This window comes from Solenopsis invicta, chromosome 16 (assembly GCF_016802725.1).
Source record: "Solenopsis invicta isolate M01_SB chromosome 16, UNIL_Sinv_3.0, whole genome shotgun sequence".
Lineage (NCBI taxonomy): Eukaryota > Metazoa > Arthropoda > Insecta > Hymenoptera > Formicidae > Solenopsis > Solenopsis invicta.
The window spans coordinates 15461647-15482241 of record NC_052679.1 but is presented as its reverse complement, the minus strand read 5'-3'; the positions used below and the strand labels follow the sequence as shown (position 1 = coordinate 15482241).

Here is a 20595-nt window from a genome sequence, read left to right as displayed (position 1 = left end):
TTCGACCCGACGGATGTCGGTACGAAGGCCGACACTTCACTTTCGGCAGTCCACGACTCTCTCAAACACTCATACGGGATGACGAGGATACGAGATTACGAGTTGAAATGCGCTGCGACGCACCGCGACCTTCCGCCGTACTCCCTAACCGACCGACTGCTGGCACTGCGTACTGCGTAGCGACGTGACTGGCGCGTGGCTACGTCACGCGCCTGCGCGCCGCTGCTACGCAGTGCCAGCAGTCGGCTGGTACATACGTCGGTTAGAGGGGACGGGGGAAAGTCATGGCGCGTCGCGGCGCATTTCAACTCGCATCCTCGTCGTCCCGTACGAGTTTTTGACGCGAGCGAGTGTTTCGAGAGTTTCGCGGAGTGTCGGAAGTGAAGTAAATACCGCGCGGAAAGCGCGAATTATCGACAGACGCCGACGACAGATGGCGAGCCTCGGAATGGCGCCAACGGAAAATTAAAAATCCATACGACGAGCGCCGGCGCCGGCTCAGCCGGCTCTACGATGAGTGACGTCACGCTCTCATCCCCGAGAGAAGCATCCCCCGGCAGCGGAGAGGATGGCAGCAGATGGCGGCTCACCCCCGTCCGAGCCGGACGACGACGTTGTGTCGCGGAGCCAGAGGCAGCGGGGTGGAGCGCGGCAGCGCGCGAAGTGATCGACGTGAAGCGAGCATCAGTATCGCCGCCCTGAAGATTGCTGCGAAGCGGGGACGGTTCACGGTTGACGGCGCTGCGCGCTCGCGACGTGACGACGACGACGACGACGACGACGACGACGCCCGTCGGCGGTGACGGCGGAAACGAGGACGGTCCGACGGCGACGGCGGCGGCGGCCGGGGTGCAACAAGCGTCCGCGCCGGGCAAACATGAGCGAGTCGAATTCGCGGCTGGTTGCGAGGCTCGACCTGTGCGTCGCGAATCGCGCCGAGTTCGCCGGAACAGGTGAGTATCACGCGGGGACGCCGTTCACGAGGTGTTGCTTCGCTGTCCCGGAGACCGAATGATCGAGCGGCCGAGCTCGCGCCTGACCCCGGGAGGACGAAAGTTTAAAGGGGCGGAAGCTAGGCGATAGATTATTTACATATCCCGGGCAATTCGTTGCGTTCGCTTTATCGTGAATAGACTTTTATGATGACGTACCCGATCGCGGGATAAAAGTGAGGAAGGTAAGTCTTAAAGACAGGGACGTTGTTGGTGCATCCAGCTCCTGTCTCTCCACCCTGGAAACTGAGGGGGGCTGTAACATTATTGAACGCAACGATCTCGGAGACCTTCTTGTCGCGTTTCTTAAAGGTCTCGCTCTCTCAAGGATTGATCTCGACGAGCTGTATGCGCCACGTTGACGATAAAGCTTCAGGGAGAATGTGTGTCACGTACGCAATTCCCATCCTTACGACGCAATAACTTTGAATAAGTACGTGCATGTACCGATTTTCCACAAATCATTTTGTTTTCCTGAGGATTAACAATGTCTTCGTTTTGTACATAAAAATCATGAAATATTGCTAGCAACAGGATTGTGCATTAATAAAAGATTACATATACATGGATTAATTATATATCTATTGTTTACGTTATGTATCGAGATATGACATTAGTCTTTTTTAATGTAAATAAATTATTTCTTCACAATATTTGTTTAATTTAAACAAATAATTTTTTAATTCAAAAAAGATATTGACAGAAATGTAAAAAATAATTTAGTTCTAAAAATATATTTCTTTCATATCTCTCTGTATTATTTTATGCTCTTATTATTACCATTTTTGGATTTAGTCTTGCTACACTTGAAAAAGATAAGTCACTGCATAATTTACATAGAAAATTGAGGTAATTTAGCTCAATTTACTTGATTTTCTCACAATACGAAGCTGACATTATAATTTACATTTGCCGGAATCACTTGCATGAAATTTTAGTCGAGCTTTGCATAGTGATTGCGTGTTAGCCATGTCCTTTTTCAATTATCTGAAGAAGAAGCAATTTAATCTGGGGGGGCGGATTAAATTATGTTTCAACTACTTGACATATTTCTATAGAAATATCTTAGGATGTTTCAGAATGAAATATATAGAGTGCAATTAAACGGAAGAATATTAGATCTAATGTGAGATTCAATTTTTAAATCCATGTAATGAAAATTTCTATATACATGAACTAATTCAATTAATATTTAAAATATTTCTTTACAATATAAAAATGTTATAAACTCATATTATCACATTAAAAACAGATTTCTATAATTTTCTATCCTTATTATATATTCTTGCATAATTATCTCAACCTTAGTTCTAAAAATAATGACGTAATATTATTTTCAATAATAGCATACAATAAATATCATGGTATTCTTAAACATGTTACATATTTCAATATCCCTGAGATTATTACATAAATCATCCTAAACGATATTGTCTGTACATTCATCGCTCATTAATCGCTCATTTATTGTTGTTAAGATGTACGTCGGAAAGCAAAGGACATGGCACACCTGTAGATACGAAATGCCGGACTAGCGCGAGAAGCGAACGGCCGACCAGTAGAGGCAGAGCAAGTCAGAAGCAGAGCAAAGTAGTGAAGAGAAGGTAGAGAGCAAGCACGTAGAGTGAGGGAGAGAAAGTGATAGAGAGAAAAAAGAGCATCCCAAAAATTTGCGTTGCGCAAAATTAGCAGAGAGAATGAGTCACGCTCAACAGCATGTGCTTGCGAGCGCGATAGTCCTCGCGCTGTTAGTGGTATTCGGCATCCACGTCTTCCTGTTTCCCATGTACACGTCGACCCCGCCGGCGCGTCACATGAAGATCTCCGCGTACGAGCAGGCACTCTGTCGCTCGAACCTGAAGAACCACGTCCGTATACCGGCATCGGAGTTGCGCAACAATCCTTGCCCCAAGTATGGCATAGTCTCAGCGATGCAGGGCGGTAGACTGGGTAACCAGATCTGGGAATATGCCTCCGTGTGGGCAACCGCCCGGAGAACCGGCTTGGAGCCGTTCATGCCGCGCTGCATCCTCAAAACCCTAGAGGAGCACTTTGAGAATCTCAGCATCCCGCCACTTAGCTACATCGGTAGGTGTACTTTGGACGTTGGTCAGGTTGTTAATTCGCTCGGGCAATGGAATAGCACGGAGCAAAACATCATTATACCCAGGTTAGCATCGTTACAGGTTTTATGGCACAATTGCATAAATAAATAAATAAAATGATACAGAAAATAAAATGAGTTTTATAACTTTCTTAATCCTTTAAAATATATATTCAAATAAAATAAAAATGGAATTTTTCTTAGGCACGCGGCTTATTGGTCTTTGATACTGGTCTGGTTAGATGATGTACGGCGGGAGTTCACGTTCAAACCGAGTCTACGGATCTACGCGGAGAAAGTATTGAAACGCGTGGCGGAAAAATTCAACCTGTCTTCACCGACCTACGTCAGCGTACACGTGCGCAGAACCGATTACGTGGATTATCTTTGGCAGAAGTTAAAGACGCGGCCAGCGCCGGTAAGTTATTACCTGTCGGCGATGGATTACTTCGCCGGCAAGTATAACAACGTGATCTTCGTAGTGACGAGCGATAATATCGTCTGGTGTAAGTATAACTTGCACAACAATCGTCACAGAATCAGCTTCGTGTCGGAAAACTATGGCAAAGGCCCAGGGAAAGATCTGGCGGTTCTATCCGCCTGCAATCATAGCATAATAGATTATGGTACTTATGGCTCCTTCGGAGCCATTCTGGCCGCCGGTGAAACCGTAGTTTACAATGTAACAACATACTTTTCTACATTAATCGCTGATGTGCTACCAAACTGGAGAATAATGAGTTGAACGAGAAAATCATATAACGCATAAAACTAACAGAACGCATTTATGTTACATCGTATGCGCACATTTTTTTTAATACATAATTTTTTTTAAAGGCGATAAATTATTCTTGGAAAACTTTTAATTAATTTATAACGAGAGAGTTTCCGAAAACTTACGATTCTTTTTCAATATACCAATGAAGTACAAAATTTGCAATTTACCGTTTAAATTAATTAACAGAACTCTTATCAGATCACAGACCAAGTGTGCACAAGCCACACGGATAATCATTATATATTTACATCATTATATATTTACATGTTATCTATGCAAGTATAGTAATTTTGAACTACTTGAAAGTGTATCTTGCCTTTCTCCTATCTAGATAATATATATATGCTCATATATTTTCCTTTTATTTATCATACAAATGAATAAGTATCTCGCTAGTAGTAAAATTAAATGAAAGTGTGTTGCTACATCACATAAAATTTTATATGTATAAACGCGTTATACTGTATAACGATATTAAGCATATATTACGCTCATTTAAATTTAGTGTGCGCACACAAGCTAGGAATCGATGCACCTGTAAACGTAGCGAGCGAATTTTTCAAGGAACTCAAGGAAAAGGTTACAATGGAACAATGGACCACTAATATTTAAAATTAAAACAGATGCTTATTTTTTCTACGATTCTGATACACACTCGACACGGCCGTAAAAATTTAATGAAAATTAAAAAAAAAAGTGGATGTCTTTTCCAGGAAAGGTAGTAACCAAACGAGCCTAATTCAAAGAGAGAGAAAAAAAAACACGCGTACAGATAAATTCTAAATTTTGCAGTGCTGAGAATTATATCTGGTTAATCTCTTAGTGTTTCGCGTGATCTTTTCCGAGATTTAGATTTTTTATATATTATTTCATAATTTATGTAGTTTTCTATAATATAGCCTAGTGTTGTGGGGTTTCAAGTTGATTGTGTTTACACGTTTCAATATGCATTTCATATCCTAGCAAGCGTGTAACATACACTTTATCGACACGAAACCGACGTATTGACAAAAACCATCTGTAAATCTTATAATGTACAATGATTTCAACTGTGATTCTATTTCTTATTGTGCCAAAATTCTTAATATACACATAAGCATATATATGTATATATATACACACACACATATATGTATTATAAAATTATATCTATACAAAGTGTTGTATAATATTTACAAATCTGTGAGCAAATGATAAATTATTTCTTCACTTAACCGTAAAGTATTATAAAATGAAAAAGTTCACAGACTATTACTATTATTACGCGAGAAACGGATGGGGAAATATTTTACATAAAGCCAGTGTTTGAAGTTTATTAACCATGTGACCTGATGTATTTGACTTACAGTGTTTTACAAGTTAGACTAGTCAGTGTCTAATATCTATATGTTAATATCTATATATGAATGTATCTTCAATGTATTTGTGCCTGTCAGTTGTTAGATATGTAACAAAATATTGAAGCATAAAGGAAAATTATATAATTAGTATGGAATCATAAAAATGTATGAGTTATGTGCAATATCAGATTTTTCATTGTCAACATTAACTGCGACGAAAGATATAGATAGAAACATGAAAGCGTAAATATGTTGAATAATTGCTGAGACTATACAACTTCCAGGCATCGATACAGTCTACTCTGTACATTCTCTGTGATAATTTTATGTAATTTTTGAGGACATAACGCATAAGCTAAAATGTATTTGTTTTACAGAATAAAAATACTCTGTGTCAAAATTAATTCTATGTATCATGTTGAAATGTTTTAGGTTTTTCCAATCGTTTTTTATCATATTTTCGAGAAAGTATTGTTAAACACATTAAATATGCATATTATCAAATATCCTGTACTAAACATGTGTCAAATATTCAAATATTGTACCGTTTGTTAAAAACTTATTATCTTTTTCATTAAACCGTGTAAAAGTAGCAATAAAATATGTCACTTATCGACACTATTTTCTCAAACAAGATATATAAAATTTCTGTAAAGCGATTATAAACATTTATAAAATGTATTACTGATTTACGGTAACGAGACCAGCTGGACCTAAGCCCAATTTTGCACCGGTTATCTTCATCCTCAAGGGCTGAAATCCAAGTTCAGCCTTGGGAATTCCATATTCTTGCAATTTACTTTCATAAGCGGCTAACAAATCGTCATGTGCTTTACACACTTTTGCTAATTCATATTGTAAATCTTGTATTGCAGTATTTTTTCTGTTAAGCATATCCTACAAGGAAATATTACGTTTTTTATCATGTTATTCATATCTAATTCAATTATCATGATGACATTACGTTTAATGCATACCTCTAATTTTTTATTTACACTAACCACCGCCGCAGGATCCAATTGAGCAGCAGCTAATACTTCGCTTATCTGCGCCTCGCGTTGTTCCAGTAAATCTGACAGCTTTTCTAATTTTTTTTCTAATAATACATTCTTTAAACCAGTTTTCTGTTGCAGTTCAAATATAGCCGAAACAAATCTAGAATGTAATTCGTCTCTCTCGGATTGACACTAAATAAAAATGTATTAGAAAGGTATGTATATGTTTGTTGAAGCTAGTGTATATGTATATTTAAATATCTCACTTTTTCAAAACGCAGCTCCAGAACCTCATTCTCCCATTTTAAATTTTCTAGATCCTTCGTCACTGCGGACAATCTCCGTCTTGTATTCTGTAATAATTATTATTATTTAGTTATTTACAGCACTATATTATATGCCAAAAATATTTCAGGTACTAACAACTAGACATTGTTTGTCTTTCTCGTAATTTGCAAGCTGACGATTTAGGTCGGCAGCCGTTTCTTGCAAAGCTTTCAGCTCAGCCAAATATTTTTTATTCTCCGTTGTTAGTTCTCGTACTTGCTTTTTCATACGTTCTTCACTGTTTCTCATTACTTCCATTTGTTCCTATTAAAAGATTTGCCGCGTTAATTGAAAGTTTTTTTATTCTTACTTATTATGACTTTTATATAATTGAGATTTATAATAACAGTAGAATTCACCTTCATGCTTTTAATTAACGATAAGTTATTCAAAGTGATGTCATTGTAATAATTTTTCATTTCGGTAAATGCATTCTCGTGATTCTTTATCAGATTTGCGATTTGCGCGTTCTTTCTCTCTTCCACTTCAGTTATTTCCATGCGATGCTTCAATATTAAGGACTCATATTGGCTAGTTAATTTTTGTTCATATTTTTGCTCCAATTCTATCGCTTCAGACTCAAATTTCTTCATCATATTGTTCATTTCCTCCGAATTATGCTACATTTTGTACATATAAAAATAAACGATTCTTCTTCAATTACAATTCAATAAATGTTTACATTATAGCAAATTGTTATGAGTATGTCTTACCAATTTCAATGCATGAATTTCATTCATATATGCCAATTCCTGTTCTTTCTGCGTTTTTTTTAGATCTGTTTTATCTTTAATAAGCTCATTTTCTTGCAAAACATGATCATCTTGCGCCAGTTTAAGAGCAACTAGATGATCAGCTTTAGTTTCAGATAAATTAGTCTGATGTTCATACATCAAGTGTTTCACTTTCTGCTTGTATAATTTGAGTTCAGCTTCGTGATTTTCTGCCAATTCTTCTTTCTCACGTTCTTTATTTCTAAAGAATTTTAAATACGTTTATCTACATCGTTTATCTACATCTCTATTTCATTATCATTAAAGTACCTGATTATAGCACGTGCCTCATCCAGCTGATGCCTTGTAATTTCCCAAAAAGTTCGTAATTTATCCCTTTCTAGTTGAAAAAAGTTTCTTTCCTCTCGTTCGCGTTCCATCTCTTCCAATATCTTATGAGCATATATCTCTAATTGCTCCCTATTCATTTTTGATGTGTCTACTCCATCAACGTTATCTGTCACTTTTCCTTTTGCTTTCTTGGGACCCTTTTTATCATTTTTAAATAATTAACATATAGTTTAGAGATATATTAATTAACAGATGAAAAAGAAAATAGGAAAATCATAATTATATTCATAGAATTATGCTTATAATGAGAAAAGATAAATTGATAATATTAATAAAAATATTGATAATCTATCATCGCAAAGCTTTTATAACAGGTTAATAATTAAAATTAATGAACTTACCATTTTTATGGATATCAAAAAAGACGTAAAAAGATTTGTTTGATATACTGATCTCTGCAAAGATTTATAAAAAGTAACGCGAATAATGATAGCACTACAAATTCTATAGTCTCACATCAGCTGACTAAGTCTGTACAATTCAGGTAGCTTGACATTTAGAGTGGCACTGTGTTTGTAAGAACGTTGCTAGGTAACCGTGTCTTGCATTCTTATTCCTCATATATACATATATGCAGATTTATATGACTCTAAACGTGTTTTTTTAAATATGTAAAATCACATTAAAATCTTAGGTAACACATGTATATAACATATTGAAACTAATATATTCAGAATATATTTGCATATTATGTTATCTACTTAATTTATCATAAAATTTTATTTCTATTTTAATATGAGGAAGTATAGATACATCATTTTGCATTGTATATTAAAATGATATTTTATTGTATTAAAATTTGTTTGGCATGCTTCCACATTACATTGCAACAGAAATAAGCTATTCATTTGTACAAGGATACGCTCTTGTAATAATGTCAAATTATTCGATAAATTATAAATAATATATTCAAAATTTTATTAATTTGTCACAATAGTTAAAACAAAAGATATGTCACAATTATTATTTTCTAAAACAATATGTATGTTTTATGTGCGATAATATCAATATTTCAATAATACATTTTTATTCATTCGCATTATTACATATTTCTTAAAAAACAATATTTAATATTTGATACATCTTTGACAACTTAGAGTACTAAGTTATTTCGCAATATACTGACGTATATATTTTACATTACAGATACCTCTCTGGTGTGATATAAAAAATGTTTAATTTATGGAATTGTCAGATTAGCAACATGCGAATGAATAATGTTTTGTTTAAAAAATACATGAATATTCAATTAAAACTTCATTTTGTTCACACGCAATGCATTAATAACACAACTATAAATATTAACAATTAGTGCGAAAGTATTTCCCGTTACAATGATCCTATTCGATTATAAATTTACGAAAAGATGTGCAAGTGTGATAACGATTACCACATTACTTATATACATAAAAACCTGTGCACATTTGTAGAAAAACTTTACAATATAAATTATGAGGTAGAACTAGTCTATACGGCATGTAACGAACATCGGAAGGAGAGGCAATCCTTAATCCCTCTGGATTTGGTCCATTAGCGATTCTATCTGCCGAGTCGTGTTAGATTTGTGCTCGTAATTGAACAATTATATCGACATAATTACCCTCCGACCAAAAAGAAAAGAAATATTTTGACACAATTATTTTTTTCCTACATTCAAAAAATAGTGATAAATTATACAATGACACTTGATAAATATCCCCTTAATCCTACTACTTAAATATCAAGATTTTTCCGTTTCAGTATAATAAACAATTATTCAATAGATTGTAGATTCATGAATAATTAAAAAGAATATAACAAAAATAAATATGATCACGTAAAACAATCTTGTTCACTCTAGAAATGTTCTGCGAAGTTGGTCGTATGGAATGCTGTATGTTATATGACTATTTCCCCAACGTTTTGTTTAGCTTGATTCACCATTAAATTGTAATAGGCATCCTACCGCGCCGAAGTAACCCTGAAATCAAGACATGATACTCTACAATATCTGAATAGCATTTTAAAATATGAGCTTTCAGTTAGATTTTTACTTCATGTTCCAAAAACAGGGCTTTCAAAGTTCCTTTAGACCAATAATCCATAGCATAGGCCAACAACTTCATCGATATGGGATTTACCCTAAGAAAATTCCCTACAAATACAACCTAGAAACAAAAATTATTATAAACGACCAATTTGAGACATTATATGCAAAAATAAATTATATATATATATTACCCTTTCAATTTTTTCATTAACAGCACACATACGCGCAATAGAACCGATGTTATTTGTGATAGTAACAAGAGTTGCACGCGCTAGATCTTCCTTTGTGACAGTATTTCTGCGATCTTTGGAATTCATTTGTCCAAAACTAAGTAAAATAAGAAAACAGGAGTAAGTAAAAATCAAAATTAAGAAGTCATATACATCTAGAGTTACAAGACTCAAATTTCTTAAATTTTTTGTAGAAAAACAAAAAGAGATAGGTCCATTTATAGGTCTTCTTAAAAAAATTATATCTTAGAATAGGTGTTAATAATGTGCTTTTTAGTTGTACCTGCTGGCAACTAAATCTCCAGGAAGACCAAAAGGACCATAATCACCGCCGTATATATCCTTAACCAATTTATCCACTCTTGTATTATCGCCGCCCGTTGCTAACCCTATTGCTTCTTCAAACGTGTTGCATCCGGTAAGCAGACAACATAATCCCAAGAATGTACCACCACCTAAACTATAAGACAATTAAATGTTATTGCTATTATTTCACAACAAATATTTTATTACAAAGTATACATGCAAGTTACCTTGTCCCAGATATTCTTTTATAATTTTCTGGTCCGTATACAGCTAGTATGCTTACTCCAGAGCCTATATTAACAAGCTGCAAGATAATAATAAATCAGTAATTCCTTCAACCAAAAGAACTCATAACGAAATATTTCTATATGATCTTACCAAAAAAGGATATGGTTCAGAAAAGTCGTAGGGTACTTTTTGGCATTTACTATCATCGGTAGGATCCGCCCAATAATAGCATTCATGTGGATTCGTAGTTTCTATATAGAGCATTCCGCGTATTAAACTATCTAATTCATCGAACTTTGCCAAATTCATATTTACTTCCTGTCAGAAATGTGTTATTATATTTTAACAATTATTAGCAATTATAGCAAAACAGAAGTAAGAATAAGCGATTTTTCAAACCTGTTTGAAATTATCTTCGAATTTAAAAGCACCACCACCAGTCGCACAAACAGTAGTCACAAGATTCGCCATACCTTTTGACTTTGCTAGTGCTAAAAAATTTCCCATTTCACATGTGGGAAATCTAATGAAATGTAACGTTCCTCGTCTGTTTCTAATGCAGGCATTATCCATCTGAAACAATCGTTAAAGTAAATTTTAATAACGGGTCTATATAACCAGATAAATTGTAGAAAGTTAAGTATTTAACACATAGCTTACTTGTAAATGCGTATCACGATGACCAGTTTTTCCATATGCCGAATTTTTAGTGAGATATCGACGAATATTTTTCAATGTCTCAACTTCTGCATCTGCCTCATCTCTCGTTATATCCTTTGGCTCAAAGTACACTAATTTGCACAATGTACCACCGATATCCATCCCAAACCAAGGCATTGCTGTAATAATCATGTACGATTAGTATTTCATCTTGCAACTTGTGTAAAGATGTGATAGTGAAAATACATTTTGTAAAAAATGCAATAATTATTAGCAATTAGAAAAGCACAATTTTACAAAAATTGTATGCTAGAGTAAATTTTTAGAATAATTATTATTAATTTTTAGAATGATTATTATGATTACTAATAGGCATGTTATGCAGAAAAATTGTGGCAATAAAATGTAAAAATATATATAAATATCAGAGAATTTACCTTAATATCTAAATGTCTTTTTAAGTGATAATCAAGCGAAGTAATGATAACGTTCTTGTTGCAAGCATCTAACTCTACATATGTTTAACTCGACAAAATTAAAATTAGAAACAAAATATATGATATTTATTAATAGAAAAATCTAAGCAATGATATTCAAGCCAGCATGAGCCAACAAACGTAGACGTCCACGCAATATAATAATTATTTTGTACAACTTATCAGATATATATAGTCTGTCCTTTTCAGTTGCACTTATTGAGCAATTCTTTTTCTCTTCATCGTGGATAGAAAAAGAAGAAAGCTGAACTGTGCAAAAAGTTTAGCTAAAAAGACCAATTGTATAACGCAATATTCCTAATGTACATAATCACTCAGTACAATATTCATAACATTAGATAGTATGGACATATGATATATCCAGTTTGTAGCCTTTTCCACATGTATTATTTATATAGTTTCATTAGTCAGTTTTGACCTCTATTTTCAGTCAAGGTTGACTATTAACTGACAATCAATTGATAACGTTAATAACATCTTGCTAAAGTACATGTGCAAACAATTATTTTGAGGCATTGAAAACACTGCAGCTGTATGAACATCTGCATTTGTCAGCTTGTATTGATCTAGATATATCATTGCTTAGTTATTTGTATTATATACGCAATTATTCTATTTTAACATCAAAAATTAAAAAAAAAAATAATTATAACACAAAATATAAAGTACTAAACATCATTCGCAAACAATGTGCAGCAAGCAACGTAGTATATGATAAAAAGTAAAAAATTGGCAATCTAAGCACACATACAATCCACTGACTCACAAGGAGATGAATGATTCCTTGCTTCTGTGGCCATGGTATTGCCAGCAGAGTATCCGTTAGACTGCATGTCTTTTGGAGTTAAATTGTTCTTTTGGCTATGTGGACTCATTGCTTAGAATAGACCACCTCAGATCCCTCTGTTATGATAAATAATGTATTTGCTGAAAAAGATACATACATTAAAAAACTTTTGAAGTATAAATTCAAAAAAAGACAATAGCTCAATTTTTATTTTTATAACGTCATGTTTAAAATATCATGCAAATAAAATTTCTAATGGATTTTTCTTAACGGTCAGTAATATATTTTTTTTAATCGTTAAACGTGGAGAACTGCTGAAAATATTGCATGCAAAGAATCATTTTTAAGCCAAGAGTCAAAGATCATTCTTTCCATTTGCACACACAATATATAACTCAGACAAACACACTCATGCAAACGCATTTACATAAAGAACATTGTAATACGTAAGCAAGCTCATAGATTATGCACATTTTTATGCATTATTTAAAATCGTTTTTTACATTCTTGTACACTTACTAGGACTGTATTAAATACAACTTCATATTCTATTTTACATCATCTGTTTGCTTTTCATAAAATGAAATCTAATAAACAAGGAATAATATATTAGTTATAGTTGAAACATTGCAAAGCAACAAGTATAAAAGTACATTACACACATTTACAATTCGTATTTTGATAACAATGCGCGGATACGATAGCACCCGGCATCTAAATCATTCATCGACTATTAGCTTTCAAACAACAGCGAACCCGGAGAATATCGCGTTATGTAAACGCATACGATAAATAATTAATTATCTAAACGTTATCGATCTCTCTCTCCCGTTTTTATCGTGACATTCCTCGCAGCTTCTTGCGTCAACTACTCCTAAGACACGTTGATCTATTGGCAACATGTTACAACGCGCTATATTTTCGACTCGACATTTGCAACGAGCTATCTTTGAGAGGACTTTGCGATGCACGAGTTACGCTCCGCTTCACGGCCACACCAACCGTCGCGTCGTCGCCGTCGCCGTCGTTGCTGTCGCCGTCGTCGTCGTCGTCGTCGTCGTCGTCGTCGTCGCTCTCGAACGTCACGTCGATCAGAGAACTCGCGTCAGCGACGAGGAGCGACGGTGATGGCGTGACGTTCCACGCCAAACCGGCGTGATACTTACTCATCAGATTTTCACGAGAGCATTGGGAGCAGCGCAAGTCACACACGCATACACGCACACATACACACATATATATATACGTATATATACACTTGTACAGGACAGCAACCGTCGGCGACCCGTACGTTCTCTTCCGCTCCGCTCGAGCCGTTCGACTGACCGCGACGTGCGGGCGAGCGAGCGAGCGAGCGTGCAAGCGAACGAGCGACTATAGCACGACGTTGCTGTATAAATGTCGTTGTGACGCGATAACTGTACAACGAACGGGTCGCGCGGCGACAGAAACGCGCCGTTCGTCACGCCGGATTCGATCTCGGTCCGAGCGTGCAACACCACCTCGACAGATCACTGTAAAGGCTGCCGTACATGAAATAAAATTATATGAAAGTGGGATAAGCACACCCGAGCCAATCTTGCTCGATAAGATATGATTTTACTCCACTATTGCAACGTGATGTTTTACCAAACGTAACGTTTAATCACTTTCGCACGACTTTCACGTCGATTTGTGATAAGTCTTTCGATGTTCACTGGACGCTTGTAGAAAACGTCGAGTCAACTCGACGTCTTCGTTTTCTTCTTCTATGGATATCCATTCTTGCGATACCCTATTAGCTCTTGCTTTACACAAAGACTTGCGCTTTCTCTTTTTTTTTTTTTTGTTGCGTTTTATTAGAAACAATTGTTATCTAGAACGATTGTTTCGGATCAACGAGAAAACGTCATGCGCCATGACAGAATACAAAAACGACGCCAGAGACGATCAGCTGATCGCACGTTGACGTTTTTTTTCCTTCCTTGTCTAAAGTAGATATTCGTCCTTGTTAATGTTTTCGCATAGTTTCCTTTTCTCTTTGTGGATTTCTTTTCTAATTAACGTTTTAATGTTCAAAATAATATATACTAATAAGAGAATTTGTACGGAAACAATCAACAAATTTAGTTGCATGCAATTAATATAATTTAATTGTTTGGCTTTCGCTAATTACATTATTTTTTTATTAGTTATTTTTTTATTAAAATTATTTAAATTCGATCAATATTTAGTTTTTATTATTTTCAACTTATTGCAGATTTAAATCACTATGTAAACAAGAATTTTTCCGACTAAACTAAAAATAACTGAAAAAAACTAAAAACTTTAAAAACTTATGAATAAAAAAACAGTTTTTTATTCTGCAGCCTTGTAAAGTTTTTTATTTGAGAGTAATAAATTTTGCTCTAGTCAGAGTAAAAAATTGTTTATAATATTTCAACGCAATTCAAATCAGTTATTTCCAACTATCAAAAAATTATGCAGCGTCTTATTGTTCGATCTGGTATTAAAGAAAATTTTGTAATTTAAAAAACATTCTCATCCTTGAATTATTCATCGATGCTTGTGTTCATCATTTTCACAGAAACAAAAAAAAAACGTATTATATATTAAGTATCCATCCACTTTTTCAGAGATTACCAATTGTTGTTAATCTCAGTCTTTCAAGAAATCACTACGACTGACCTTCGATTAAAATGATTAATTCAACCGGCATAATTATTTAAAATAATAATTCATCATCCTTGGACTCATCTTTCTTTCCATACAACAAAAAATTGATTAGTTTATTATATTAACAAAATAATACTGCTATTACTTGATAATTTAATTTACCAATTAAATTGATTGGCAGAATTGCTCACAGTAAAATTTCTAACATAAATTTGCACGGGCCTTGACTTTAATACATATTAATAAATAAATTATCCGTTAATGAACGGATACTTATTATTTATTAATATGTATGAAATAGTCGAAAGCAGTACCTAACAAGTTCATCACTGATTAAATTAATCAAAATTTAGTCGAAGTTTAGTCATCATCCTCAATCAGCGACAAGGTCAATTTACACGCTACTTTTTTCCAATGAGCAGCGAAAAATAGCATCGTGTAAACCACACATTACGACGTGGTTGAACGTGGTGGTTACGTCACAAAATGTTATCACGCTGATACAGTTGTCATCTTCTTTTTTTCTCTCAATTACGAAATCGATCCTATGTAATCAAAGAGATCGGCGGCTCGCACAAAACCGAAGAGCCGAGAGATGATCACTGAACGTTGTCTCGATTGTCCCCACGATCATAATTGTCTCACATAACCTCACTTAACCTCAACGGGGCTGCATTGACGTTTTCCCACGTCTCCCGGTGGGAATCTCGAATCTATTCATGCTTCTATCGGCCCAAAAATGCCGCCGAGTATTCTGAAAAGCAGCTTGGAGAATGCCTCGTTCAGCATTATATTTCAGGTACGCTGATAAAATCGGTGTTACAAGCGAGTTATAAACGAACTACCCAAGTGTCCTGAAACTTCTTTTGGATCTCGCTGCACTTGCAGGTCCCCTTTCACGACGTTCGAATATATTGCTCGTTTTAATCTGATCAGAGACACCTTCTTCTGTATGCCACTTCATGCAAAATTTCAAAAAGATTTTTTCCACAGATCTTCTGTCGCTGCGTTACATTTGGTCTGAATGCATTTGTTATACGTCATGTGGGTCAAGCGATTCTGGGTGTCATTAACGTAAGACTACTCCTACTGGAATCTATGATACTGTTCCTGTCGCGCGAACCCTTCATGAAAGCATGTCTGACTAACACAGTAGAACATAACTGGGCCCAAGTTGTGAATCTACTTTGGCTGACGTTAGTTCACTATGTACACAATAATTGAGCATCTCAGAAGCTGAACTGATCAGTTCCACGAAATAAAAAGTAGAGAAAATTGATGAGATTGTAAAGATAAGTGTATGCTAAGAAATTTAAACAAAAAAGTGGAGTCAATCAGTTTGATTTTTGAAAGAACTCATTTTTTCCCTTTAACAAAATTGTATGGGTTAATTAACTTATTCTAGAGTACCTATATGCGTTGTGATGTCCTTCTTCTTTGGATACATTTGGTTGTTCTTGCTCTCTACCACAGAGGCGTTACCACCGTACTACACGTTTGCAGTTTGGGCAGTTGGATTATCATGTGTCATAGAACTGTCTTCCTTAGTCGTTCAATTAGCTGCGAGTGCATTTCTCTTCGTTAGGCTTAAAGTAAGGCAAGGGAGACAGAGGCTAAAACTCACGATAGACGAACGTTTCACTACTATGCTTATTCTTTCAGATAATTCTAGATACGATCATGATCGTTATTCGCACAATGACGTTTGTTCCGCTAATATTATATTATCCTGAAAACGCGTTACTCGCATTCGGCATCGCTCAGCTTGTTGCGGCAGTATTTTACACAACTAGTCATTACGTATATTTTCACCGTCATATCGAGAAATTGAATAAATGCACACAGAAACGAAGAATGTCTTTAAAAGACAGCAGTGACGAATATGTGATAAGGGAGTTTCCCTTTCACGCTATAAAAGATTTTCTACCTGGCCAGTTAGAAAATCACGTATGTATTAATGCAAATGCATCGTTATATTTTGTCGTCGTATAAGAACAGTGTAACAGTTACTCCGTAGGATTCGTATCTTGATAGAAAGTTAACTATCCTCACATGGAGTTTCTTCAGGCAAGGAATACTAAAGCAGATTTTAACAGAAGGCGAAAGATTGATCATGACTATAATGCCAATATTAACATTTACAGAACAGGTTTGTTAATACGTATCGCGATATCGTCATCATACGCTAACTTTTATTTCTTTCTTTAAGGGTATCTACGAGATTGTGAATAATATGGGTTCGTTAGCCGCTAGATTTATTTTCCGTCCAATCGAGGATAGTGGATACTTTTACTTTACGCAAATAGTGAAAAGGGATAAAGCGATATCTGATCAGAATCCAGTAAATATCTGCGTTGCACCCTTCCATACTTATTATACAATTTTACATACATATTTATAAACTATAATATTTTCAGATGAAAGTACAAGAAAGTGTGAATGTATTGACACATTTGTGTTCCGTTGTTACATGCATCGGTCTGGTTGTTCTAGTATTTGGCCAGTCTTACTCGAGCATGTTGCTCTGGTTGTACGGCGGCTCGAAGCTGATTTTACCCTTACCTGTTTGCTTGCTAAGAGTACACTGTTTTGCCGTGTTACTGTTAGGAATCAATGGTGTAACCGAGTGCTACACTAATGCAACGGCCGACAGCGCGACCATAAACAACAGCAACTTGATCATGGTCTGCCATTCGATCACGTTCCTGGGTGCATCATATTTGCTTACTATCTGGTTAGGCCCGGTTGGCTTTATCTGTGGCAATTGCGTGAATATGTTTTTGAGAATCATACATTCAGCAAGATTCATCAGTAAGAGACACCAGGACACGATCTATCGTCCATTACGCGGACTCGTACCAAAGCCCATGTTCTCCGCATGTCTACTCGTTGCAGGATTCATCACTAGTTTGTCACATGTAATGTATCCTTGATATGACTATATGTACGTATACAAGCTAAAATCGCGTAGCGTTAAGATAATCTCTTTTACTATTTTAGGCTTACTTCTTCCCGACTCAAAAAATGTTGCATCTACTGATTGGTGTAACAATGTTCGTGATTGTACTTATAGCTTGGATATATGAAAATTATGAGTTAATCGAACTCGCCATGAGCAAATGGTACGAAAGAAGAAACAAACAGAAGAAGAGTGATTGATTCTAATGTACAGTAAACTATTTTATTTATGATTTATGTACATAAATCAACTACAGATTTATCACAAGATCTTGTAAAACGTTAAAAGATCATATATAAACAGTTATTTTTTCTACAATTAGTTTATATTGCCTATAAATTCTTATACGATGAGAACTATTCTTACATATATTAAATTTTGTTTTATTTATTAACAACTCGCACATGTACTTAACACCTAAATGATAAAATATTTTTGTAAAAAAAAAGACATCTTATTTTGGATATAAATAAGTTTTAACCATGTATACAACAGTGATTATTTCAAGTCGATACATCTTTATATACAGCACCAACTACAGGTTCTTTGCGAAGTATAATACATTGCCTAAAATTCAATGAAGCAAATTTTCATTTTACGTTTGAAAATATCGTATCACTGTTTGATATTTCGCTTACCTGTTATCATTTTGAAGCGATATAATTGGCGACCCAGATTTCGGCTCCAGTTTTGCAACTAGATCTGCTATGGCTGCTATCAACCCGGCACTGTCACTCGATGCATCGCCTTTAACTGTAAAAGTTTATTTATAATTAATTTATGCTAATTTTTGTTGCATATAAATTTCATGCTTGCAGTTTTCTCATGATGTTTACATCTCTTTTATTTGTATCTTTGATGACTTACCTCCTAAACAGAGACCAGCATGATCAGCCAGCACACAGCCAACAATGCCCTCCTTATCATACCTGTATACAATAATAACAACTTCATAGATTGTTATTAACCTCAAGATTAATTAGTAGCAAGAAAGTATATCAGTGAACATATTTTCTTAGAGAAAATAAAGAACAGAACATAAAAATTATAGACTATATTCCTACATGTTTCTAAATTAGTTTGCAACTGTCAGGTTCTGCACATTATGAAATTTTCTTGTGTATTTTTCTAATAGTTTAAAATTGATTTGACTGTTAGAATAAACTCTTGATTTAAGTCTAAAATAGGTTTGAAATATTAAAAAATAAAAGATTTAATCTGAATGTTAATTTAAAAAAATAAAATTACCAAAAGATAAAATAAATTATATATTACATAAAACTAAATTTTGGACAAATGTTCATTGTTTTTGTAAAAACTTGCTCATTAATATAATATTAGACTGGAGCTAATTAGAAAGGTTTCCTATAATATTATTAAAATAAAGGAAATTATTATTAAAATAAAGGAACAAAATTAAGTTTTAAAAAAATGTTTAGTGCTGAGTAAAAGAAAATTATCCTTTACAATAAAAGATGTATGTCATCCTATAAATAAGTGTAAAACTGGCCATGTACATTCAAGTAAACTGGTCAAGTATGCATGCCAAGCATGCTTGTGCAAGTGTGTTGTGGCATATAGATAACAAAACAGTTATTTTGATTTATGCAAGAGACTTAAGGAAATGTAAAAAAAAAAAATATATATTTAGTTTACTTGAATCAAACTGACTTGTTCAAGTAAGCCAGAGCATGTATAGCAGAATGGCAAGCTCAAATCAGATCATGGTTGGTATTACAAATAAAAGTAAATATATTGAAACATACACAAAAGAAGTGCTCTTTAATCATTCCTTCTACATTCATAATTACTCAATCTAATATTAATTAAAATGCAAACAGACTTTTATTTAGCAAATAACTATTTATATTTATTTTCTGTAAAATCTGTTCTTATAAAACAATTGCTTTTATTCTCAATCGCTTTTATTGTTAGACTTTTAATTTTTGTTTAATTAAGAAATAATTCTTTGGTATGTCACATAATTTTTAAATTGCACATACATGGTTGCACAGGCACACTTGTGCAAACCTAACGGAACGTCTAGATTACAAAACTGCATAGTTATTGCAAATACTGTAGACACATTTTGGTTTACTTGCAAGTATACTTGACAAATTTACTCGAACGTATATCCGGCTTAATATACAGAAACAGACATACACAATTACGTATATTAAGTAATATTATCAATGACAAAAATTCGAAAACATTCAATGTTTATAATCATTGCAAAATCACTGAGAAAGGCTTCCTAACCTATACGCGACACAACACTTACGTATCGTCCAGTGTCTTCACTAAATTTCGTTCCATCCTCGATTCTCTCGCGACGCTTGCGAAGCTAATTAACACGCGCGATCCGTGATCAGTAGTTTTCGCGAGAAATTAATTGGAACGTTCCGTTCGAAAGAAATGCCAACAGTCCTATCAGCAGTATCAGCTTATCACGCGAATGCCGCTTGAAGTTTGTTGTTGAGTCGCTCGCGTGACAGATCACCACACATCGCGCCACGCACACGTACGTATGTACCACGTGATCGCCCGACATATACCGAGCGTCGCCTAACGAACCTCATTACGC

The 20595-nt window shown here is 34.9% G+C and overlaps 5 protein-coding genes across 14 annotated transcripts; 2 read left to right on the top strand and 3 right to left on the bottom strand.

The window, feature by feature from the left end:
• Positions 1-334: 334 nt before the first annotated feature.
• LOC105199316 (galactoside alpha-(1,2)-fucosyltransferase 2) lies at positions 335-5618 on the top strand. Of its 2 annotated transcripts, none has more exons than XM_011166346.3 (3): positions 335-953; positions 2471-3162; positions 3301-5618. In XM_011166346.3, exons 2-3 carry the CDS (start codon positions 2690-2692, stop codon positions 3839-3841), a joined length of 1014 nt encoding a protein of 337 aa, XP_011164648.1. In that variant the 5' UTR covers positions 335-953; positions 2471-2689; the 3' UTR covers positions 3842-5618. The 2 variants fall into 2 exon arrangements, with proteins under 2 accessions (XP_011164648.1, XP_011164649.1); XM_011166347.3 differs by lacking the exon at positions 335-953 and adding an exon at positions 961-1177.
• On the bottom strand, positions 5174-8302 carry LOC105199315 (dynein regulatory complex subunit 4). The gene is made up of 8 exons (XM_011166344.3): positions 8002-8302; positions 7580-7797; positions 7250-7511; positions 6896-7156; positions 6633-6800; positions 6476-6562; positions 6192-6401; positions 5174-6111 (listed from the first exon to the last, which is right to left on the bottom strand). The coding sequence occupies exons 1-8, from the start codon at positions 8002-8004 to the stop codon at positions 5896-5898; spliced, it is 1425 nt and encodes a 474-aa protein (XP_011164646.2). The 5' UTR covers positions 8005-8302; the 3' UTR covers positions 5174-5895.
• Positions 8303-8427: 125 nt separating this feature from the next.
• On the bottom strand, positions 8428-14011 carry LOC105199314 (pantothenate kinase 1). 8 transcript variants are annotated; one of them, XM_011166339.3, is made up of 11 exons: positions 13564-14011; positions 12917-12984; positions 12362-12537; positions 11114-11292; positions 10853-11026; positions 10604-10771; positions 10453-10529; positions 10203-10379; positions 9881-10016; positions 9694-9807; positions 8428-9620 (listed from the first exon to the last, which is right to left on the bottom strand). In XM_011166339.3, the coding sequence occupies exons 3-11, from the start codon at positions 12483-12485 to the stop codon at positions 9567-9569; spliced, it is 1203 nt and encodes a 400-aa protein (XP_011164641.1). In that variant the 5' UTR covers positions 12486-12537; positions 12917-12984; positions 13564-14011; the 3' UTR covers positions 8428-9566. The 8 variants fall into 8 exon arrangements, with proteins under 8 accessions (XP_011164641.1, XP_011164639.1, XP_011164636.1 ...); XM_011166337.3 differs by having other exon boundaries at positions 13656-14011; XM_011166334.3 differs by lacking the exon at positions 13564-14011 and adding an exon at positions 13060-13557.
• Positions 14012-15421: 1410 nt separating this feature from the next.
• LOC105199311 (protein RFT1 homolog) lies at positions 15422-18459 on the top strand. 2 transcript variants are annotated; one of them, XM_011166331.3, is made up of 8 exons: positions 15422-15851; positions 16046-16248; positions 16458-16644; positions 16715-16999; positions 17070-17201; positions 17262-17393; positions 17470-17970; positions 18053-18459. In XM_011166331.3, the coding sequence occupies exons 1-8, from the start codon at positions 15792-15794 to the stop codon at positions 18209-18211; spliced, it is 1659 nt and encodes a 552-aa protein (XP_011164633.2). In that variant the 5' UTR covers positions 15422-15791; the 3' UTR covers positions 18212-18459. The 2 variants fall into 2 exon arrangements, with proteins under 2 accessions (XP_011164633.2, XP_011164634.2); XM_011166332.3 differs by lacking the exon at positions 15422-15851 and having other exon boundaries at positions 16058-16126.
• LOC105199313 lies at positions 18208-20566 on the bottom strand. Its single transcript, XM_011166333.3, has 4 exons — positions 20293-20566; positions 18879-18940; positions 18650-18764; positions 18208-18578 (listed from the first exon to the last, which is right to left on the bottom strand). The coding sequence occupies exons 1-4, from the start codon at positions 20325-20327 to the stop codon at positions 18515-18517; spliced, it is 276 nt and encodes a 91-aa protein (XP_011164635.1). The 5' UTR covers positions 20328-20566; the 3' UTR covers positions 18208-18514.
• Between the last annotated feature and the right edge of the window lie 29 nt (positions 20567-20595).